Source organism: Rhinopithecus roxellana, chromosome 12 (genome assembly GCF_007565055.1).
Source record: "Rhinopithecus roxellana isolate Shanxi Qingling chromosome 12, ASM756505v1, whole genome shotgun sequence".
Classification (NCBI taxonomy): Eukaryota; Metazoa; Chordata; class Mammalia; order Primates; family Cercopithecidae; genus Rhinopithecus; species Rhinopithecus roxellana.
The window spans coordinates 24,181,862-24,205,048 of NC_044560.1; the positions used below are offsets into that span (position 1 = coordinate 24,181,862).

Sequence of the window (23,187 nt, forward strand, 5' to 3'; positions counted from 1 at the left end):
GCTGGTTCACGCCTGTTCCCACGACACATGCCAGCGCATGTAACCGGGAGGCCCAGGGAGGACCCGACGGGACTTCGGGTTATAGATATCGCTGGGCTGTAGGAAGGGAGGGGGCTCCAGGGCCCCAAGTCTGAGCTCCCAAAGCTCCTGCTCAGAATAGGAGTCTGGGCAGCGCTGGGCAAATCACACACACGCGGGGAAGTGCTCACCAGGCTCCACCCTTGCAGTGATCCTGGAGAAGCCCATCCGGATCCCCCGGTTCCTGTCCGTCAAAGCCTCCCATGTTTTAAAAGGATTTTTAAATAAGGTACGTTTCTGGCCATGCTGACAAACTCGTTCGTGGCCTTGGTGTTGGTGGGCAGAGGGCCAGTCACGGCTGTTGGCCATTTTTTCATGTCGGCTGCTATGTATCGGGTGTGTGGGCTGATTCTCCGCTTCAGTATTTGAGCTCTGTTCTGTGAGTCGTCCGTTTTTACTCACACCTAACAAAATGAGAACGTATGCCCAAGGAAAACGGAACGAAGCCTAACGTGGGGGAAGGAGCTTTCAGTAAAGGAAACATCTGATTTCTACCCACTGGGTCAGAGCATCGGGGGAGGGCTTGTCAGCGCTAGGAGCAGCCACCAAGGAGAGCGGGTCCTGGGGCTTCTGGGATGGGGCTGACTTGTCCTTGTTTGAACTCTAACCTCCAGGACCCCAAAGAGAGGCTCGGCTGCCGGCCACAGACTGGATTTTCAGACATCAAGTCCCACGCGTTCTTCCGCAGCATAGACTGGGACTTGGTAAAGCATCACAAAGCCCATTTACACCCCCATCGCCATCCCAACCCCAAATCCACGCAACCCCCACCCCACCCCATCCGAACCCCAACCCAATATCCACCCAACCCCCACCCCAAACCCAACACCCCCACCCCAGCCCCCACCTCAACCCCAATATCCACCCCAACCCCAAATCCATCCAACCCCCACCCCTCCACCAACCCAACCCCCAGCCCAACTTCAACCCCAACCCTCAACCCACACCCCAACCCCAATATCCACCCCAACCCCACTCCAACTCCCCCAGCCCCACCCCCACCCCTCCAACCCCCCACCCGTGGTGGACAGAGCCAGGGCTGCGCGGGCCGGGTGGGCTGTGTGAGCTCGCACACCACCGGGCTGGGCTGGTCCTTGGCACGGCCCCACCTGTGTGGAGCCAAGGCTCCTGTCTCCCAGAAGGGTCAGCTGGGAATGGGGGGCCACCCCCCAGGGCCCCGAGGAGGGATGGGGAGACACATTTCATCCTCTGGAGCCAGGAGAGTGAGGGGCCGGACGAGCTCGGCCCATGGCGCTTCCTGACACCCTCCGACTGTGCTGGCTCGGTGTGGCCGGGAGCTAGTGGCACGTGTGTCCTGGCCTGTGAGCACATTGGCTGTTGGTTCCACAGGGATCTGATAGTGGGAGCCGTCCTAGAGCAGGGCGTTTGCTTTGGTTTTGTGGCTGGTTTTATCAGCAGTTACTGGACAGGACCAGCAGTGGCAGCGTTCACGGCTTCAGCTTTAGCGCCGGGTATCGAAGGAGGGTGAGTCTGTGGCAGGGCCCGACGCGCGCTGGCTCGGTTTAGGAATCCGATTTCGGTGGCGTGTGAGCAGGGCGCGTTCGGTAAAAACTCTGCTTTGAGTTCCGACCGTTCCCCAGCTGGCCATGTGAGGTCAGTACTCTCCTGTGATGAGGGGCAGTGACTGCAGCCCCTGCGGGCCACGTGATCAGGAGGGGGCCGGACGCCCCGAGGGCTCAGCGTACAGGGGGTTTTGCCAGACGGTGGGCTGGCGTGAGTGTCTGGCAGGTTAAGGCAGGCGAGGCTGCGCCGCTTGGTCGTGGGTGCTATGGGAAGCGCACTGTCTACCCAGGATGTTTCCAGCCCATGGAGGGTTTATTGGGAGGTGACCCCGTCTGAAGCTGAGGACCGCCTGTGACATTTGTTTTCAGCTGTGTAAATGGTTGCAGAGCTGCGGAAATAAAACCTTTCAAATATACTCTTGAGGAAGAAAAGCAGATTGGAGAGCTCATTAAGTGCATTTCGGAGGAGGCCGAACTGAACCAGGAGAGAAAGCCCAGCTCTGAGGCAGTGGGACCCACCCGACTTTTCCAGGCAGCCTTGGCCAGCGCAGGGGGTCACTCCCCGGCCCCTGTGGTCAGTGGGGGCCCTTGTCCACCCAACAAGTCACTTTCTAGTCGAAGGACTTGCTTCACCTGTGCATGTGTGGGAGCGTGGGGGAAGGTGGAGTCAGGTGGTCAGAACGTACCCGCACACAGCCCTTCCAGAGCCCAGCTGTGCTGCTGCCAAACTAGGATGGGGCCATCCTCTGTCATGGGGTTGTCAGATGCATACACTTAGAAATGTTCTGAGTATAGACACCTGCTACGGAATCAGCTTCGCAAATTCTTCATTTAAGTGTATGACTCTGGGAGCATAAGGGAGCAGAGATCTGCCTTTGGTTCTGACTGTCGTCCTCAGGCCCAGGAGGAGGCTAGCGGTGGCGTCCCCTCTTCTCTGGTCCAGGCACCCCTGGCTTAGCAACATTGGTGGTGGCGTTCTCCTGTCTAGCTCAGGCACACCTGGCCTAGCTGGTGTTAGTGGTGGCATCCCCATCTCTGGCCCACAGAACCCCTCTGATCCACACACACACTCAGGCCCACGTGCCACCCAGCTGAGCCCGCGGCAGGCGCTTAGTAGAATCACGAGGAGCCAACATCCCTGCTCCCAGCCACCTCCCCTCGCCCGTCTCAGCTGAGTCTCCACTGTGCCTTTCCCACCCTCTCTCTTCCACGCCCACCTTGGGCCCACCAGCACCGCAGGAGAGCCCAATGCTGGGTGCAGCCTCGATGCCAGCCAGGCCCCTGATCTTGTCTCTCAACCACTCTTGCGTTCCCGGGAGTGGACGGATGAGAACAGATGACTGCCTGCAGAGTGAGGGGCTTCTTCCCTTCGGAGCACTGTCTATTCTGAGTGTGAGTCCAACCCTGCCCCAGCCAGAACTCAAGGGGACCACGAGGCCACCCTTGGCCTCCAGCTGGGAAAGGTCTGCGTCCCTGCAGTGAGCACGCCAGGTGACCTCAGCGCACACGTGCTGTGGGCTGTCTCTCGGAAGGCAGTCAACGGCCCTGGCTTCCCACCTGGGTCCCACCACTGCAGAATCACCCCCGTGACTGTCCACGTGAGCAGCTTCCCATCACTCACTTCTTCCTGGCTGCTGCGGGCTGCGTTGTGACTTCAATCACAGCCTGAGAGGCCCGTGAAGGGCTTGCCACTGACTGCCAGCTCTGCTTCTGCCACCGACCGCTGGCTCTGCTTCTGCCATTTCCTTGCCACCCATCAGCTCTTGGGGCTTTTAGGAAGAGGTGTGGCTGTTCGGGTCAGATTGCTTTAGCTGGCCTCAGCAGGGTTGGTGTGGGGTCACCACCACCTCCATGCAGTGCACCATGTGACCTCAGCGGAAGGAAGGTGCTCACCCCATTCACCCAACGTCCACAACTCAGTGGTTTTGAGCAGGCCCAGAGTTAATACGACATCACTGCAATCACTTTCATCACCCTGTACCCAGAGAAGACGTGAACCCACTCCAGCCTCTCCCCACGCCCTGCAGGGCTGCTCCGCCAGGCTCTGTGGCTCTGCCTGGTCTGGACGTGTCATGGAAATGGACTTGGGCATGCCGCGGCCTTTCGTGCCTGCCCTCTCCCCTCAGCATCGTCTCCACAAGGTGCACCCACGCAGTAGCACGTGGCGCTGCCTCCTTCCTCCGCTGAACCCCACTCACTGCGTCCACTGCATGGAGACCGCACCGCTGCATCCGTCCTCAGTGGACATAGGGTGGCCTCTACTTTCTGGCCATTGTGGATCGTGCTGCTGTGAACACCTGTGAACCCGCTTCTGTGTTCGTTTCTCTTGGGCAGGTGCTCAGGGCGCAGCTGCAGGTCCGGTGGTCTCGGTCCCGCCTTTCAAGGGGGGCCACCTGTTCCTGCAGTGGCTGCTTTCTGGTCCCTTTGGGGGCCCCCTAGGTGCTGTGCTGGACTTAGTTCCATGGGCTGTAGTGGGCAAAGCGTGAGAACAGTCCCTCCGTGGGTGTCAGCTCCGTGTGGGAGTGGGGCACGCGTGAGGCCCCGGTCCCCACCTGTGGACTCAGGGTCTCTGTCACGGACTGCAGGGAAGGCGGTGGGAGCAGCAGGGTGGATGGTGAGAGGACACAGTGCCCACCCCCCGAGGGTCCGAGGGTAGAGCTGGAACGGGGTCATAGTCACCCCAGAGCCACCCCAGCCCCTCCTGGCCTGCCCCCAGCTGAACCAGCACCGCTCGGGCATTTGCTGCCACTAGGGTGTGGCTCTGGGGCCCAGCACCAGGTCCCCAACCCTGCTTTCCTCCTGGAGCCCGGCCTCTCTGCACGCTGCCCTGGAGAAGAGAGGCGGTGTGTGCCAAGGGCCCCGCCAGCAGGGCAGATCCACCTTCCTTGCCCCTGCACCGGGAGGTGGCGCTCATCTTGGCGGGAGCTCCCATGGGTTGTGTCCAGACGCCACCCTCCACCAGTCCAGGCGCATCCTCAGGCTCCTATATCCTGAGTCCTCCAGTTCGGCTGTGGGAGCAAAGGCCGTGGGGAAGTTACTGGGCCTGTCCCAGGTGAGCTTTGACTGACAGGCTCATTCTGAAGGAACTGGGCCCGGACAGCACGTCCTGGCCTGCTGACTGGGGCTGCCACTCTAAGAGGGTCCCCATCCCTGCAGGACCCCTGGTACTTAGCCCATCACAAAGCCCAAGTATTTGTGGATCACGTGATGTGTGCTTGTATCAGGAGTCTGGGATCTGAAGTGATGGATTTCTCAGCGTGGTCCCAGCTCCCCACTGATGTGAACAGGGGTGGCGGGTTAACAGCTGAGCCACCACCTGCTGCCCAACCCCATGCGTCCCCCACGGCCGGGCGGTGCTGCATTAACTCATCTCCCCTGGATGGAAATGTTCACGTGGTGACAGCCTTTTCTCTTGAGAGTCATTTGCTGCCCACGTTGCTGGGGAGATTCTGCCTCAGGGCCAGGAGCACTTTGCCCCTCCCACCCCCATCAGGTCCATGACGTGGGCCCAGGGCTGCCGGTGGGAGGCTTCCGGGAGGAGCAAGGACTCTAATGCTTCGTGTCGTGGGAGCCTCAGGACTTTCCCACGCGCGACAGGCACGTTCCTAGGAGCTCAGCGGGAGGAACCCGGCCACGTCACGTGCTGCGCAAGGAGCCGGCGGCAGGGGAGGGGAAAACGGAAAGATGCAGAAGAGGGCAGGTGACAAGAGGCCACAGAGAGATGGCCTGTGTCTGGGCAGGGGATGGGAATGGGCGGGAGGCAGTTGTGGGAGATGTGGGGCAGTGGACGCCGTCAGAAGTGGGGATCACAGCTGTGACCTCATGGAGAGGGACAGGCCCCACAGCTGGGTTGGTGCCAGCCCCACTACCCAGGGGCCAACCTGTGTGGCTGTAAAACTCTCAAGCCCGGAGTGTGTAGAAGGCAGCAGTGCCCTGGCCTGGCCACCCATGAACCCCTCTGTCCACCCCATGCTGCGTGGCACAGGGCAGGCGTGGGCCTCCAGCTGGAGCCTTGAGTGGTGGAACCTTGGGGGGGCTTTAAGGCTGACCTGTGTGCTTATGAAAATGCGTGGGGACCAGCTGCAGACACACAGACAACTCAGACACACGGATGCATGGATGACGTGGACACCTAGATGACATGAATGCCCGGACGACGTGGACACCTAGACGTGGACGCACGGATGATGTGGACACACAGATGATGTGGACACACGGATGACATGGATGCACAGACGACGTGGACACACGAACAACTCGGATCCACAGACAACGCGGATGCACGGATGACTCGGACGCACGGATGACTCGGATGCTCGGATGACCACTGCTTGCCTCCACCCCGGGGCTCTCTGGGCATTTCCTGTGATTTGTGTACCAGGAGCCTGGGAGTCCCATGCTGCCCCCAGGGCACTGCCTCCTGGGCCCGGCCCTGCATCCGGTGGCAGCCCAGGTGCTCACCAGTCATCACCCCAACAGTGCTGGGTGGTCTCAGGGACCTTCCCCCATCATTGCCAAGAACTGGCTCCGGGATGTTTCTGTGTGGCTGGCTAGTATGGCCAAAGCAGACCCTGGCGTGCTGTCCCCTTGGACGCCTCCAGGCCCTGCCCAGCACATGCAGGGCCCATCCATCCTGTGCCTGACCATGCTCTGCCACGCAGGCTCTAGCCCAGCCCCCTAGCCCTGCTGCTGCTCCCCGCCCCACCCCTGCCACCTCCACCAGGCCACCAGCATCCTGCCTGGCCCTGTGGAGAGCAGTGTCCTCCTGTGTCCAAAAGTGTCTTCCTCCTCAGCCCCTTCACTCAGGCCTCATGGGGCCCCTCTGTGGCCCCCAGCACACAAGGCATGCGCCTACTACAGGGCCTTTGCATGGCTGTGCCCTCCCCAGGCTCCAACCCTCAGCTCCCTCAGGCTGTTTTTCAGATGTTCCTTCAGAACTGGAGCCCTTGGGCCCCCAGCCCCATTGACACAGAGCAGACCCCCTGTTGTATCTCAGGTCACTGTGGTTGCAGCCACAGGGGCAGCACCTGTTACTGCCACAGTGTCTGACCTGGGGCCAGTGTGCATTCAAATGCACTGCTCTGAGAGGCCGGGGTGTCCATGCATGGGCTGGGTGCAGGGAGCAGCGGTGGGAAAAGGCATCAGGCCACCATGGGCCCGGACCTGGAGCCCGCATTCCAGCTGCAGAGATGGGCACTGAAGGCTTTTGAGCAAGAAGAGGAGGCAACGCTGGCCCCTGGGGATGCTGTCAGGGAAACCGAGGCAACTTCGAGCCCTTGGAGTAGAGAATGGGCTGGGCCAGGGGCTGGAGGACGCTGGGCCAGCTCCAGCTGGGTCCTGCTCTGTTCCCGCCCTGCCACTTGTTTACAAAGCAGCCCAGGACTTGGGTGGAAAAATACCCCGTTTTCCACATTTTATCAGGAAGTGTTTCATACAAAGAATGGGGGTAACTGATGAAGGGGCCATCCTGTGTCCCCACAACCCTGCTGTGCACACACCACAGGTGACCCGCTCTGCCTAAGGGGACAGCCCTGGTCCCTCCGGCTCCTCCCCAGCACCGTCTCCACCCAGTGGCCTGGCCGTGGATGCTGCCGGTGGCCCCACTTTGAGACGGCCACAGCCCTGACACGTGTCCAGCCTGACGTGGAAGTTTGTCTATTTTGTGGAGTCCTAGTAGCTGCCACGTTAGTAGAATGTATGTGAGCATTTCTTTGTAAGTTCCCAAAAGCCTGTGAGGGTTTTTTCCATGATTCTGTTCCCAGTTTGGCTTTTGTTGTTGTGGCTGTTCTTGACCACCCTGGACCCCACAGTGGAGAGTGGGGGGTGCGCCTGGGAGCCTGGAGCCGAGGCCCAGTCCCTCCTGCTGTGCATTTTCCTGCCAAGCAGCACCTGAGATTCGGTAGCCGATGCCTATACAGGCAGAAACCCGCCAATGACAGCTTGAATGACTGGAGGGTCCTGAGGATGGGGATCCCTGTGGTGCCAGCATGGTCAGAGTACATCTGGGGTGCTGCCCCCCAGCAGGCGGGGCACCAGGGATAGGCATAGCCACGCTGGGGGCATTTCTGATCTTGGGATCCTTCTTGGCTCTTCCGGAGGGAAGGCGGCTGCTGAGTGCCCTGTGATCCGCCTGTGAGCTGGGCTGTTCTGCTTGGTCTGCAGGGGCTGGGGGCCTCGGAGAGCAACTGGGGGGCTGCATTCTTTTCACCAGCCGCACCCACCCAGCCCCATCCTGGCTGGCACTAAAGGGAGCAGAGCGACGTTACGTCCTCCCCTCAAGCCTGGTGAATGGTGGCTCCACAAGGCTGGGGTCAAACGGTGCCTATTGCTGACAGCTGGATCTCAGTCTTGCACAGGAACACACACCTGGCGGGGGGGGCAGTGAATGAGTGTGGGAGGATGGGCTAGAGAACGAGCAAGGGAAGGGAAGGAAAGAGAGAGAAAGTGGTTAGAGAGTGAGTGAGCCAGTGTATGAGTGAGTGAGTGAATGAGTGGGTTAGAGAGGCCGGGCGCAGTGGCTCACGCCTGTAATCCCAGCACTTTGGGAGGCCGAGGCGGGCGGATCACGAGGGCAGGAGATCAAGACCATCCTGGCTAACACGGTGAAACCCCATCCCTACTAAAAATACAAAAACAAAATTAGCCAGGCGTGGTGGCGGGCACCTGTAGTCCCAGCTACTCAGAAGGCTGAGGCGGGAGAATGGCGTGAACCTGGGAGGTGGAGCTGCAGTGAGCTGAGATTACGCCACTGCACTTCAGCCTGGGAGACAGAGTGAGACTCCGTCTCAAAAAACAACAACAAAATTAGCCGAGGGTGGTGGTGGGCGCCTGTAGTCCCAGCTACTCAGGAGGCTAAGGCAGGAGAGTAGCTTGAACCAGGGAGTCGAAGGTTGCAATGAGCCGAGATTGCGCCACTGCTCTCCAGCCTGGGCAACAGAGTGAGGCTCCATCTCAAAAAGAAAAAAAAAAAAGAGTGGGCTAGAGAGTGAGCGAGTGAATGAGTGAGTGGGATAGCAAGGGAGGGAAAGGGTGAGTCGGAGTGGGTTAGACAGGGAGGGAGGCAGAGAGTGAATGTCTGTCTTGGTGCTGCTGTAACAGAATACCTGAGCCTGGGTATTTCCAGGGAGCAGAGGTCGTTCCCAGCTGTGGAGGCTGGGAGTCCAGAGTCTTGGTGCCAGCAGGCTTGGTGTCTGGTGAGGCCAGATCTCTGCTTCCAAGATGGTGCCCAAACACCACATTCCCCGGAGGAGAGAGGGGAGAGGGGAGGAAGGCCACGTGCCTTCATGGCAAAAAGCAGAGAGGAATCCACGCCCAAGCTGTCTTGACAGCTCCAGGAATCTGTCTGTGAGGGCGGGGCTCCCATCGGGCCCCACCTCCTACACTGTTGCTCTGGGGAATGAGTTTCTCAGCGTGAATCTGGGGGGGCACATTCAGACCCTATTGTGGGTGGGTGGGAGAGCATAGCTGTGTCACTGGGACAAGTGGCCATGAGTTAGGGGAACTGAGGGGCTTTCATTGTCCTCACCTGTGTGTGTTGTGGCACCTGTGCCAGGCACCAGCGTTCTGCCCTCCCTGGCACAGGTGCATCACCAAGGCCCAATACGCAGTGGCCAGAAGTGAGCCTTGAGCCAAGGCCCAGGCCCACCTGCTGGGCATTTTCCTGCCAAGCAGCACCTGAGATTCTGAAGTCGATGCCTGGATAGGCAGAAACGGGCCGGCAGGAGGCTCCTGACAGATGGATCGTGCGGTACCAGTGCAGGCAGGGTGCTGTGGCCAGGTCCTGCGCCTTTATGGTCAGGGTTCCAAGACGTCATGAGACGGCTTGTTCAGCCAGTTAGCGTTGGTGCCCCTCTCAACAAGGACCCCCAGGAATGGGGTGGCCTCGCAAGGGTGGCCGGGGGTCCTGCTCCATCCCACATGTGGCCAGCGTGGCCCACACTTCCGGCGTTCCTCTCAGCTCGACAATTTTTCTGACTTTGGATATTTTCTAGATTTTGTGTTGTAAGAAAAAACATTTGGCATTCAAACACTCGGCAGACTGAAATGCTGCGTTTCTTACTGTTTCATTCTGATTCGAGTGACACTCAGTCTGGTAGGGATGATGCCCGCGCGGAGCTGACCTTTCTTGCCTTGTTTTTCCAAGCTGGAGAAGAAGCAGGCGCTCCCTCCATTCCAGCCACAGATCACGGACGACTACGGTCTGGACAACTTTGACACACAGTTCACCAGCGAGCCCGTGCAGCTGACCCCAGACGATGAGTAAGTCCCACTGGGTGAGGGGACCCTGGAGGACCCCTCGGGCAGCCCCATGGCAGGCCGGCACCTTGGGCGGCTGGTGACCCGGCCTGCCCTTGAGTCCCGCCCGCCTGGCGTCATCTCTCCGGTGGGCGCTGGGGGAGGATTCTTCTGCGAATGTGACTCGCCTCCCCGGAGGGAGTGAACACAAGGCCATGCCCCGCCCCTGCCGCCTTTGCCCACAGGGATGCCATAAAGAGGATCGACCAGTCGGAGTTCGAAGGCTTCGAGTACATCAACCCGTTACTGCTGTCCACCGAGGAGTCGGTGTGAGGCCGCTGCGTCTCTGTCGTGGACACGCGTGATTGACCCTTTAACTGTATCCTTAACCACCGCATATGCATGCCAGGCTGGGCACGGCTCCGAGGGCGGCCAGGGACAGACGCTTGCGCCGAGACCGCGGAGGGAAGCGTCGGCAGGCGCTGCTGGGAGCAGAACAGTCCCTCACACCTGGGCCCGGGCAGGCCAGCTTCGTGCTGGAGGAACTTGCTGCCGAGCCTGTGTCGCGGTGGGCCGCGGGGACCCTGCTGAGGGGCTGTCATGCAGTTTCCAAGGTGCACATTTTCCACGGAAACAGAACTCGATGCACTGACCTGCCCCGCCAGGAAAGGGAGCGTGTAGCGTCCTGAGGAATAAAAGTTCCGATGATGTGGAAGCCCCTCTGCTGCCTTTTTTCCGTGAGTGGCGCCTGCCCCACGTCTCCGACGCAGCCACATGGAGGGGGGCAGGTTAGAAGCCAGCAGGACACAGGTGCGGGCGGGAGTTTAAGTGCCTGTGGGGACACACCGCAATCAAAAAGTGTACAAACTCGCACCATTTCCTAAACCCTGGTAAGTTCTGTGGTTTTTCCTGCAGAGCGTGTGCCCACCTGCTGTGGTCTAGGGTGAAGTGACACCTTAAGCAGGTGGCAGCTGGGTCAGCCAGCTCACTGGACCGATGGGGGAAATAGAAATAGGATCATAGAGATTCTAAAATGTGGCTCACCAAAGCACAGTAGACCAAAAAAGAGAAAAAGAAAATTGAAAACTAAATCTGCACAAATCCATTTCTGACCACACTAAGCAGTGCCTGCACGATCCCTCGTGCGACGCGTTTGATTTTTGGAAAATATTCTTACTGTCACACAGTACTGAGTTAGGGAAAACTAACCGATGTATGTGTGACGGACCCCAGCCTTAAAGTTCAAAATGATGACCCTACAGACATGCAGAAACACAGGCACACTCCTCCCAGCAGCGCGGACCTTCTGCTCCCTCCTGCTCCCGGGAACACGCCCGCGCTCTCCGTCCTCCCACCCCTCCGGTGAAGGGACAGCTGCCCAGAGCCCAGGCTTTCTAGAGGCAGGTCTGCCGGCTGCCAGGGGTCAGGTGTGGCGGAGCCGTCTTCTGAGCTCTCTGGGAGAGGGGGTCGCACCGCCTCGTGCCTCCGAGTGGGGCCTGGTGCACAGGTGTGGAGGTGTGGAAATTGCCACGCAGCCCTCTTGGCCAGGCGCAGAGACCCCAGGCCTCCATGACTCAGGGGCCGCTCCACCCCACCGTGCGGCTAGTGGCTTCGGGAGGAGATACAGAAAACCTCAAGTTAGGAGGTTCGCGCCACGCCTTGCCTTGCCTCAAGGTCATACCCACCAGGTGAGCGTGGCCCACCCCACACTCAGGTTTCTCAGGGCGCCGCTCCGTGCCTGGCGCCGAGCACGACGTGGTGGATTCACACCCGAGCCCCAGGTGCTGGGACAAGAACAGCGCTGGGCACACTGCCGGCCCCCGGCCCTGCACACCCCGCCCCTGCCCCAGCTCAGGCCTCTGGGTGGAATGTGGAGATGGGTTCCAGCCGCGCTCCCAGCCTTAGCCGGTGAGACTCTACTCCAAAGACGGAACGTTAGAAACCCCAGGGCAGAGTCCAGGAGCCGACCTGGGTTTCACACAGGTGTCCCAGACCAGCGTGGGGATGTCCAGGTAGCGGGGCCCAGCCTGTAGCCGCTGAAGTCACACCTGCCGGGGGAGCGGGGCTGCTGGGACCCCACCTTGAGTGGGAGACCCCCAGTGTATCCTGGAAGTGGTTAACAAGCAAACTGCTTTCCATGAGCCTCCTTGATTTGTTAAATATTTAAGGCACTGACCTAAATACTGCCGTGTTGCCAACAGCGTGCCGGTTACCAGTGTGGCTGTTCTTGTACACAATGTGAGTAACGCTGTGCTCATCACAGGGGAGACTTTTCTATTCCGTCATTTGTTTTATAAATTAAAGTGAAGGATGTATTGAAGTGTGCTTTGAAAAATCCTGATATTTGCCAATGGCTCCGGTCACAACGGTGTGTCTTTTGGAAGTGGTTCCTGAACTCTGGTGACTTGGGGGCTGCACGGTGGGCCTGTGTGGGCGCGGTGTGGGGCAGCTGCCCATGGAGCCCGTGGCTGACCGACTCTCCCATGGATGACACCCTCGACGGCCAGGGTCATTCAAAGTCTCATACATCCATTAAAGACTTTAATGAAAATGCTTACATTATTATTATCATTAAAAGTAGGTGTTTTTGGCCGGGCACGGTGGCTCGCGCCTGTGATCCCAGCACTTTGGGAGGCCGAGGCGGGTGGATCACGAAGTCAGGAGATGGAGACCATCCTGGTTAACACGGTGAAACCCGTCTCTACTAAAAATACAAAAAATTAGCCAGGCATGGTGGCGGGTGCCTGTGGTCCCAGCTACTCGGGAGACTGAGGTAGGAGAATGGTGTGAACCCGGGAGGCGGAGCTTGCACTGAGCCGAGACTGCATCACTGTACTCCAGCCTAGGCTAGAGAGCGAGACTCCGTCTCAAAAAAAAAAAAAAAAAAAAAAAAAGTAGGTGTTTCCAAGAAGCAAAGGTTTTTCAAGCCATTTTCTTTTCTTTCTTTTTTTCTTTAAGACAGACTCTCACCCAGGCTGGAGTGCAGTCGCGAGATCTCAGCTCACTGCAACCTCCACCTCCCAGATTTAAGCGATTCTCCTGCCTCAGCCTCCGCAGTAGCTGGGATTACAGGCATGTGCCCCACACCCGGCTAATTTCTGTATTTTTAGTTTCACCATGTTTGCCAGGCTGGTCTCGAACTCCTGACCTCAGGTGATCCGCCTGCCTCGGCCTCCCAAAGTTCTGGGATTACAGGCGTGAGCCACCGAGCCCGGCATGAAGCCATTTTCTTAAGTAGGCCTGTGTCAGGGCCGTTTTAGGCTCCTAGCAAAATGAGCAGAAGGTGCAGCACAGAGTCCCCATGCCCTGCCCACCACAGGGCACGCTGCTGACAGCTGCAGGGCCTGCCCTTGTCATCACCCCACACCCAGAGTTCCGCCGAGCTCGCCCGAGGCACTGTCGGTCCCGTGGGTGTGGACAGGCGCGTGACTGGATTCACCACTGTGGGGCCACGCAGGGAAGTCCACGCCCCGGAGACCTCCTGGGCTCCGCTGTGCCTTCCTAGCCCCTGCACCGTCTGATGTTGTAGGTCCTCACGGGGTTGCCTTTCCAGGACATTGTAGGGTTGGAATCCCAGAGCGTAGCATTTTCCTTCCGTTAGTGATCTGCATTTATGGCTCCATGTTTTCCCAGCCTATCTGTAGCCATCATTGAAAGGAAAACACAGACATCTGCATGTTCATCTTGGGTTTTCACACCACGTCTGCCCCCAGGTCTGTTCCCTCGGCCACCACAGACGGGGGTCAGGGCTGAGTCCGCAGAGCGCGGCTCCCCAGAACCTGGGGGCTGAACCGCAGTGGACAGGAAGCTCCCTGAAGACGCTGCTCCCCATGCTGCACTCCCACCGTGAGCCACACAGACAGTGGCTGACAGGTCCGGGTGAACCAGATGCCCACTGCTGCTGTCCTTCCTCAGAAACTCCCTGTTTCAGGAGAAGCCGCCTCGAAGCCCCTGGGGGGTGATGAGGCCCTGGAGCCCCAGAGGGAGTCTCTGCTCCTGCAGCCCTAACAAATGACCACAGACCCGGGACTTCAACCAGACTCCTGGACTCCAGAGGACCCTCTTCTGGCCTGTGTCCCGCACGGTGGAGGGAGCAAGGGAACTCCCCGGGGTCTCCATTAGGGGGCACTAATCCCATCGAGAGGTGCTGGCCCGACCTCGGCCTGGCAGAGGCCTCGCCTTGTGGTGAGAATTTCAACCTAGGGATTGAGGAGTCCAGGCCCACGGCCCGCAGCACGTGGTGGCAGGAGCCTGCCTTTTTCATAACTAGCTGCAGCTGCAAGTTCATTTTGGGGAATTAAAACACGACCGATGGTGGTGGCTCACGCCTGTAATCCCAGCACTTTGGGAGGCCAAGGTGGGCAGATCACGAGGTCAGGAGATGGAGACCATCCTGGCTAACACGGTGAAACCCTGTGTCTACTAAAAAAAATACAAAAAAATTAGCTGGGCGAGGTGGCGGCGCCTGTAGTCCCAGCTACTCAGGAGGCTGAGGCAGGAGAATGGCGTGAACCTGGGAGGCGGAGCTTGCAGTGAGCCAAGACCACACCATTGCACTCCAGCCTGGGCGACAGAGTGAGACTGTCTCAAAAAAAACAACAACAGGCCGGGCGCGGTGGCTCAAGCCTGTAATCCCAGCACTTTGGGAGGCCGAGACGGGCGGATCACGAGGTCAGGAGATCGAGACCATCCTGGCTAACACGGTGAAACCCCGTCTCTACTAAAAAAATACAAAAAAACTAGCCGGGCGAGATGGCAGGGCGCCTGTAATCCCAGGTACTCGGGAGGCTGAGGCAGGAGAATGGCGTAAACCCAGGAGGCGGAGCTTGCAGTGAGCTGAGATCCAGCCACTGCACTCCAGCCTGGGCAACAGAGCGAGACTCCATCTCAAAAAATAAAATAAAATAAAATAAAATAAAAATAAAAACAACAACAAAAAAAGCAACCAGAGGCTGGGGCCGGTGGCTCAGGTCTGTAATCCCAGCACTTCAGGAAGCCAAGGCGGGAGGATTGCACAGGCCCAGGAGTTCAAGACCAACCTAGGCAACATGGCAAGACCCCTCCATCTGTACAAAAAATACTAAAAGTAGCTGTGTGTGGTGACACGCACCTGTAGTCCCAGCTACTCAGGAGGCTGAGGTGGGAGGATCATCAAGCCCAGGAGTCTGAGGCTGCAGTGAGCCGAGACCGCACCACTGCACTCCAGCCTGGGTGACAGAGCGAGACCCTGTCTCAAAAAAAAGACAAAACCGTGACTGCAGTGCATGAGCTAACCAGGCCTGTCCACAAAGTTAGGAGAGCAAGCTGCCCTCAGCCCGTCTGCTGTCCACAGGGGGTGCCAGGTGAAAGGGGTCAGCTTACCCGCCTGGGGCTGGTTCTGATTTCACTGCAGTGAATCTGCCCTAAACCAAACGTCAGAAAGAAAAACACAGATGTTCCATCACAACACGAAGAGAGACAGAGACAGGCGCCCGCCCTTTTAATGCACAAGCTGGAGAGCTGAGAGGAGGGGCTTCTGCAGGGGGAGGGCGCCTCCGGGCGTCGCACACTGCGCAGGGCTCCTTGGATGGGGCTCACCACATCACGTCTTCTGTGCTTTCCGCCAAGCACTGGGCCAGGTGGCTGTCAACATCCAGCTGGGTCAGCCTGCAAGGGAGGAGCCACACTCAATCACGGCCCCATCAGCCTAACTGGAGCGGCCGGAAACGACCATCACCGGCCTGGCCAAGGTGTGGCCCTGGAAGCCAGGACAGGCGACTTCCGGCCATGACTCCCCGAGGGTGCCATAGCTGGCATGCTCAGCAGAGCCGCCAGGGACGACGTCCCGGGACTGAGTGGGTGGCTTCAACCTAGACTTGGGCCTAGATCTTGCTGGAGGCCAAGTGGCCAGTGTCCCATCAGAGTGACCATCCCTCACACACCACTGCTGGGGGATATACCCCCACTGAGCGGCCAAGTCCACAGGAAACATGTCCCTGTGTCCACCTGTCAGCCACACCCCCCCTTCGCTCCCCGACAGCCTCTGCCCTCAGACTAGTCCATGGAGCGCCGCTTTGCCCTTGGGCTCTGCTGGTCCCTTCCTGTGGCTCCTGTGCCCCATCTGTATGGACACTGCAACCCTCAAGTTACCCTCTCCAGACCACAGCTGGACCCCCCACTCCTGGGGCCGGCTCCAGCGGCCATCAGCTGCCTCCTCACTCTGGCAGAGCCCACCCAGTGCCTTCTGAAGCCCCCGAGGGTCCCTCAATCTGACTTTCCGGCTTCGGCCCATCCTGGGAACCAGCACCTCCCTCCACAAGCTTTCTCTAAGGCTGCCAGAAGGTCCTAAGATCCAAACCGAGGTCATCTTGTCCCAGGGTTTCCAGGCAGTGTCCCTTGGGTGGGGGCCCTCTGAGATGCCTTCAGACCCCTGCCTGCAGCGGAAGAGCTTTGTCCCGGCCTCATCTGCCCTGTCTGTGGGGCTTCGGCTACTGAGCAGACATCCAGGCCCTGCAGTGTGGAGGGGCCAACCCAACTGCAGGACAGTGGGGGCTCAGCCTAGAAGCCTCTGGTGGCTTCTGCGTGTGGGCAGGGGAGCAGGGCTGCTGGGTGGGCTGGCACCTGGCAGTGTGAGGGGCCTCAGGGCTGGTAAAATCCCAACGACCAGCCGGGCACGGTGGCTCACACCTGTAATCCCAGCACTTTGGGAGGCCGAGGCAGGCGGATCACCTGAGGTCAGTTCAAGACCAGCCTGACCAACATGCTGAAACCCCGTCTCTACTAAAAATACAAAAACTAGCCAGGCGTGGTGGCGCCTGTAATCCCAGCTACTCAAGAGACTGAAGCAGGAGGAGAATCGCTTGAACCCGGGAGACAGATGTTGCAATGAGCCAAGATCATGCCATTGCATGCTGCACTCCAGCCTGGGTGATAGAGCGAGACTCCTCAAAAACAAACAAACCAAACCCGATGGCCAACCCAGGGCCTCGCTGCATCAACAGAGACAAAACACAGCTCCAGCTCTCAGCACCCTCACCAGTGCCCAGCTTCCCACTGCACCCACGACCCGCAGGTGTCTGAAAATGCATCCATCAACAGAGACAAAACACAGCTCCAGCTCTCAGCACCCTCACCAGTGCCCAGCTTCCCACGCACCCACGACCCGCAGGTGTCTGAAAATGCATCCAAATAGGACCACGAGAGGACCTTAAAGACACAAAGGACATTCGACATAGTTTGTCAAATCCAGCATGTGACAGTCCTCTGGGTGACCTGGAGAACACCAAGGACGCGAGAAATGGGAGCCCTCCCGGCAGCTCCACTCCTCAGACCCGCCCCTGCCAGGGCTCCAGGCTCAGCAGGCGTCTGTGCGGGACAGGGCAACAGTTCAAGGCCAAGTCCGGCTGTTAGACCAGACCCTCCAAGCCAGGTGGCCTCCCTGCTGGGGTCCTGTCCACCCATGAGTCCCGGGGCATCCCAGGGTGGCCATGCAAACCCTTGTTCCCAAAGACATGGGCCTGTCTCCCAGCTAGCCTGCCCATGCCATGGCCACAGCAAACCCTTGTTCCCAAAGACATGGGCCTGTCTCCCAGCTAGCCTGCCCATGCCATGGCCACAGCCTCGGGTGAGGTCCGTTCCAAAGTACTGGCTCTCCCCTACAATCAAGTGTTCGAATGTGCTTGAAGCCTTCCAGACACACCAAGGCCTGGACCTGACTTCACTGACGCCTACTTAGGAAAAATCGAGGCAGTCTGCCAAGCTTTCAGCAACTGCTTCAAAAGCTGAAAACGGCAACTTTTTCCTCGTGAACGTCCTCGTCTTCAGGAGTCTTTTTTTAGACTATCTGGAAAAGCAGGCGATCCAAAGACAAAAGCCCCTCCCCGGGGGGGCAGGGGGCAGCGCCCTGACAGCAACAAGGATCTCTGAGCTTCAGCCAAGAACGTGGATTTCTACCAGGGCTCCCAACGGTACCTTCCGTCTGTGGACTTTTTTTTTTTTTTCAGATTCAGGCTCTCACTCTGTCGCCCAGGCTGGAGTGCAGTGGTGCAATCATAGTTCACTGCAGCCTCCAATTCCTGGCTCAAGAGAATCCTCCCACTTCAGCCTCCAGAGGAGCTGGGCCCACAGGCACAGGTGCCACTACGCCCAGGCGTGTAGAGATGGGATCGTGCTACGTTGCCCAGGCTGGTCTCAAACTCCTGGGCTCCAGCAACACACCTGCCTCAGCCTCCCAAAGTGGTGGGGTTACAGGTATAAGCCACCATGCCCAGCCCCCGGGATTTCTTTTGATGGGCAGGAATCAAGAAGTCTTCACTATTTAAAAAAAAATCGGCCGGGCGCGGTGGCTCAAGCCTGTAATCCCAGCACTTTGGGAGGCCGAGACGGGCGGATCACTAGGTCAGGAGATCGAGACCATCCTGGCTAACACGGTGAAACCCCGTCTCTACTAAAAAATACAAAAAAAACTAGCCGGGCGAGGTGGTGGGCGCCTGTAGTCCCAGCTACTCGGGAGGCTGAGGCAGAAGAATGGCGTAAACCCAGGAGGCGGAGCTTGCAGTGAGCTGAGATCCGGCCACTGTACTCCAGCCTGGGCGACAGAGCGAGACTCCGTCTCAAAAAAAAAAAAAAACAAAAAAAAAATCCCCTGCCTCAGCAGAATCAGCGTGTGGGACAGCATTGTAGTTTACGACAATCACAAAACGCCAGCCCAAGGAAGAGGCATGTGCAGTGACGGCTGGACCTGGATGTTTTTGAAAAATGCTCTGGTCCTGCTGCAGGCTCTGGGCACTGCTGGGAGGGCGGGGGCACTTTGCCCTGGGCCCTGGCCCTTCCACTGCTCACCCACCAAGCCCCACGTATGTGTCACCAGGCCCTCCCTGTGCTGTCCATGTGTGACGTGAAGGTGGGGTGCTGGGGGTGCCGTGGGGCTCACCCCAACCTCAGGCCCTGACGGGCTTGCTACCATAAAGTGCCCCATTTTGGAGGAGCCTGTTTCTAGGGCATTTCTTCTCTCTGGATGAGTACTGGCTCGCCTGAAGAACTGCCTATACAGGTTTTCTGCTGCAGGTTTTGATAACTAATTCAGTTGTTTTGTGCTTTTTTTTTTTTTTTTGAGACGGAGTCTTGCTCTGTTGCCCAGGCTGGAGTGCAGTGGCCGGATCTCAGCTCACTGCAAGCTCCGCCTCCCGGGTTCATGCCATTCTCCTGTATCCAGACTCCCGAGTAGATGGGGAGACTACAGGCGCCACACCACCTCGCCCGGCTAGTTTTTTTGTAGTTTTTAGAAGAGACGAGTTTCCATTCCCGTTCCGATTCTACCTCGGTCCCCTCTCGCCTCCCATGAGGGATACATCGTGCGCCTCCGCGCCCGCCCCCCCAGTCGGGACATGCCGCCACGCGCTCGGCCCCCCACAGTGCCGGATGACAGGCGTTGCCGCCCGCCGCCCCCGCGCCCGGCGGAGCCGCCGCACAGTGCCGGGATGACAGGCGGGAGCCGCCGCGCCCGGCCCCCCACAGTGCCGGGATGACAGGCGTGCGCCGCCGCGCCCGGCCCCCCCAGTGCCGGGATGACAGGCTGCGCCCCGCGCCCGGCCCCCCACAGTGCCGGGATGACAGGCGTGCGCCACCGCGCCCGGCCCCCCACAGTGCCGGGATGACAGGCGTGAGCCACCGCGCCCGGCCCCCCACAGTGCCGGGATGACAGGCGTGCGCCACCGCGCCCGCCCCCCACAGTGCCGGGATGACAGGCGTGAGCCACCGCGCCCGGCCCCCCACAGTGCCGGGATGACAGGCGTGCGCCACCGCGCCCGGCCCCCCACAGTGCCGGGATGACAGGCGTGAGCCACCGCGCCCGGCCCCCCACAGTGCCGGGATGACAGGCGTGCGCCACCGCGCCCGGCCCCCCACAGTGCCGGGATGACAGGCGTGCGCCACCGCGCCCGGCCCCCCACAGTGCCGGGATGACAGGCGGGAGCCACCGCGCCCGGCCCCCCACAGTGCCGGGATGACAGGCGGGAGCCACCGCGCCCGGCCCCCCACAGTGCCGGGATGACAGGCGGGAGCCACCGCGCCCGGCCCCCCACAGTGCCGGGATGACAGGCGGGAGCCACCGCGCCCGGCCCCCCACAGTGCCGGGATGACAGGCGGGAGCCACCGCGCCCGGCCCCCCACAGTGCCGGGATGACAGGCGGGAGCCACCGCCCGGCCCCCCACAGTGCCGGGATGACAGGCGGGAGCCACCGCGCCCGGCCCCCACAGTGCCGGGATGACAGGCGGGAGCCACCGCGCCCGGCCCCCACAGTGCCGGGATGACAGGCGGGAGCCACCGCGCCCGGCCCCCCACAGTGCCGGGATGACAGGCGGGAGCCACCGCGCCCGGCCCCCCACAGTGCCGGGATGACAGGCGGGAGCCACCGCGCCGGCCCCCCACAGTGCCGGGATGACAGGCGGGCGCCGCGCCCGGCCCCCCACAGTGCCGGGATGACAGGCGGGAGCCACCGCGCCGGCCGTTTCTGTTGTTGTTGTTATTGTTGATGGCTGCTAACTCTGGACTCCGGTCCCTTCACATTCCCGAGCTGTTTTTGCTTCTAGAAGACCAGGGGCATCAGGCATGACTGAAGGACCCAGTTCCTGGCCATGTGACATCTGAAACCTGCCGCCCATTAACTCAACCAAAAGTTACCAACCAGCATCATTCACCCCGCCCCGGCCCCAGGTGCCTGCTCAGGAGGCCAAGGGCCCCGAGGTCGCCAGAAACGAGCCCAGGCACTGGGCAGTTTGGGTCATCTTCTTAGTAAAACTGAGTTCCATTCCCCTTTACTTAAAAAAAAATATATAAGTATACGGTGGGCTTCAAAAATAAGAAAAACTATCTCCAGACAAAAAAGATGATCTTCATTTTTAAAACCTATGACCCACTCTCGGGAAGGTGTTCCCGTGCTCTGCGCCTGGGGACGCTGGTGCCACCAGCTTCCAAGATGGCCAGGTAGACCTGGGGCCAGTGGTCCCCAGCCTTCCTTCTGCGCTATCTGTGGGCCCCCAGCCTGCCCTGCCCCCAGAGCACGGAAAGCAGGGAGACCCCAGACCCATGACAGACAGCCACCCGGACATGCCAGGCCACAGCACTGGGCCACCTTTCCACGTGTGAAACAGGGCTTTAAAAACCAGCGCTGGCCGGGCGCGGTGGCTCAAGCCTGTAATCCCAGCACTTTGGGAGGCCGAGACGGGCGGATCACAAGGTCAGGAGATCGAGACCATCCTGGCTAACACGGTGAAACCCCGTCTCTACTAAAAAATACAAAAAAACTAGCCGGGCGAGGTGGCGGGCGCCTGTAGTCCCAGCTACTCGGGAGGCTGAGGCAGGAGAATGGCGTGAACCGGGGAGGCGGAGCTTGCAGTGAGCCGAGATCCCGCCACTGCACTCCAGCCTGGGTGACAGAGCGAGACTCCGTCTCAAAAAAAATAAAATAAAATAAAATAAATAAAAGCCAGCGCTGAGCTCGGCCACCTCTTGACCTTCTAAACGGCTGTGGTTTCCAAACACGGATGGATAACCGGGCGGGGCACAGGGGTGGCCCACTCACCTGAGGCCGAACTCCTTCTGGCACATGGGGCAGCTGCGCAGGGCAGTACCCTCCACGGACGGCTGCTGCGCCACCCTGGGGGCCCTGCAGGGATCAGGTGCCGGGCGCTGGGACAGGGACCTGGCGGGGGACTCCAGGTGCCCTCCTGCCCCGCGAAGCAGCCGGTAGGAGCGGCCCGGGCTCCACAGGTCTGGCGGAAACGGTGTCCAGGAAAAGGTCTTGGGACCGACAGCGAAGACTTCAGTGGGCCCCGGGCCGCACCTGGGCTCCTGCAACACGGAGTTGTTGGGCCTCACCCAGCGGCGGCTCTCCCCCTGGAAACCCCTCCCCGCTGCGATGGGCCCGGTGGGCACACCTGTCCAGGGAAGGCGGGCAGTGGAGGCACCTCGTGGTCCAGGGTGAGCTCTGGGCTCACCGTGCGCAGCAGCTCGGCCCAGGGCCGCTCCCGCTCATCACCCCCCAGGAGAAACCAGGGGCGGCCGCCAGAAGGCCTGGGGCGGACAGAAAAAGGAGACGGGGTACTCAGCCGGGGAAACGCTATGGTGGGGGAGACCCGGGAGGGCCTGGGGCAGAGACAGCGGGGAGATGGGGGGTACCAGAGGGAAATTCGATGGTGGGGGAGGTGGCGGGCAGGGTTGGGGGAACGGCTGCTGGGGCAGACAGTGGGGAGACAAGGGGTACTGGGGACGGGGGGCGGGGGAGGTGGGTGAAAATGTGGGGTCCTCAGCGGACGAGGCGATGGTCGGGGAGATTGCGGAGGGCCTGGGGTAGATAGAGTGGGCAGATCGGGGGTGCTCAGGGGAGACGCGATGACGGGAGAGGCGCGGGAGGGCCTGGGGCGGCGCGAGGGAAGCTCGGGGGAAGCTCGGGGTGGGGTGGGGGGCTCAAGGCGGGCGCTGAATGGCGGCGCGGGGTAGGGCGACTGGCGTGGGGGGTAGGCCCGGGGGCGGGAAGCCCTCCCCAGGGGGAGAAGAGAGTGGGAGGCCCGCGGGGCCGCCGGGAAGCACGTGGCAGCGGGAAAACCGGCCGCGCCCCCGCCCGGCCCTCGGCCTCACCCGCCCGCTGGCGGCGGCCTCCGGCGGCTCAGCCCCAGCCGCGGCCTCCGCGCCGCTTCCATCCAAGCCAGCGCGCCGGGCGGAAGTGAGTGCAGGCCCCGCCCCCGCCCTCCAGGCCCCGCCTCCGCCCTCCAGGCCCCGCCTCCAGACCGCCGCAGCGAGGCCGCCCCTCTGAGCCAGTCGGAGCCCCAGGGCCCTGATCCCAGCCTGTAGGGAAACTGAGGCCAGGGTTCCTTCGTCCTGCACCGCAGAGGGGTCCTGGCGTGAGGGTGGGGGGCCCAGGCGTGTGGGGCGGGAGGTCAGCTGGGGGAGCCCCGCCCGTGTCCCCTTTCCCGTCCAGGCAGCCCCGGGCCGGAGCCCCCTCCGTTACCCCGATGGCTGCCCGCCCCGCCCCGGCCCGGCCCGCCCCGCCCCGCCCCGGCCCTGCCCGCCCCGCCCCGGCCCTGCCTCCTCCCGGCTGCACCCAACAGCTCCCGCCCCCGTTTCCGGCTCTGCGGAGCCGCCTCTCCTCCCAGGACCACTCCAGGAGTAAATAAAGCTTGAAATCCGTCGTCGTCGCCACGGTTTCTTTACAAAAGTCGTAGAACTCAAGCTCCTTAACCAAGAAACAAGAAGCGGAGTGACAAAGTCCAGGTGGCTCACTTGGGCTTCAGGGGCCTGGGCCAGGGCCCTGGGGGCAGCTGAGGGGCTTTCCCGCCTGGACCCTGGGCTCTGCGACCTCAAAGTCCGCCACGT

General features: G+C 60.6%; 2 protein-coding genes and 1 pseudogene across 7 annotated transcripts in view; 1 reads left to right on the forward strand and 2 right to left on the reverse strand.

Moving 5' to 3' along the window:
* PRKCZ (protein kinase C zeta) overlaps positions 1 to 10,553 on the forward strand; it is a 143,512-nt gene extending 132,959 nt beyond the window's left edge. For 3 of the 5 annotated variants that reach the window (XM_030942377.1, XM_030942376.1, XM_030942380.1), the window contains 4 exons: positions 228 to 307; positions 693 to 782; positions 9,745 to 9,860; positions 10,082 to 10,553. In XM_030942377.1, coding sequence (XP_030798237.1) covers positions 228 to 307; positions 693 to 782; positions 9,745 to 9,860; positions 10,082 to 10,169 — 374 coding nt within the window. In that variant the 3' untranslated portion in view covers positions 10,170 to 10,553. The remainder of the gene's footprint in view (positions 1 to 227; positions 308 to 692; positions 783 to 9,744; positions 9,861 to 10,081) is intronic. The other 2 variants (XM_030942379.1, XM_030942378.1) reach the window with 1 other exon arrangement.
* Positions 9,632 to 12,463, reverse strand: LOC115900766 (annotated as a pseudogene). The gene is made up of 2 exons (XR_004060404.1): positions 11,192 to 12,463; positions 9,632 to 10,668 (listed from the first exon to the last, which is right to left on the reverse strand). The product of XR_004060404.1 is annotated as an uncharacterized LOC115900766 (transcript).
* A 2,811-nt stretch (positions 12,464 to 15,274) lies between these two features.
* FAAP20 (FA core complex associated protein 20) lies at positions 15,275 to 22,814 on the reverse strand. The gene is made up of 4 exons (XM_030942381.1): positions 22,453 to 22,814; positions 21,753 to 21,888; positions 21,398 to 21,666; positions 15,275 to 15,482 (listed from the first exon to the last, which is right to left on the reverse strand). The coding sequence occupies exons 1-4, from the start codon at positions 22,512 to 22,514 to the stop codon at positions 15,410 to 15,412; spliced, it is 540 nt and encodes a 179-aa protein (XP_030798241.1). The 5' UTR covers positions 22,515 to 22,814; the 3' UTR covers positions 15,275 to 15,409.
* Between the last annotated feature and the right edge of the window lie 373 nt (positions 22,815 to 23,187).

Excerpts from the sequence above, each read along its gene's own strand:
- FAAP20 (XM_030942381.1), bottom strand. The coding sequence starts at position 22,514 with ATGGAAGCGGCGCGGAGGCCGCGGCTGGGGCTGAGCCGCCGGAGGCCG. Across the intron at positions 21,889-22,452 it reads AGGCCGCCGCCAGCGGGCGG|GCCTTCTGGCGGCCGCCCCT; the intron begins GTGAGGCCGAGG and ends TGTCCGCCCCAG. Across the intron at positions 21,667-21,752 it reads TGCCCGCCTTCCCTGGACAG|GAGCCCAGGTGCGGCCCGGG; the intron begins GTGTGCCCACCG and ends TCCGTGTTGCAG.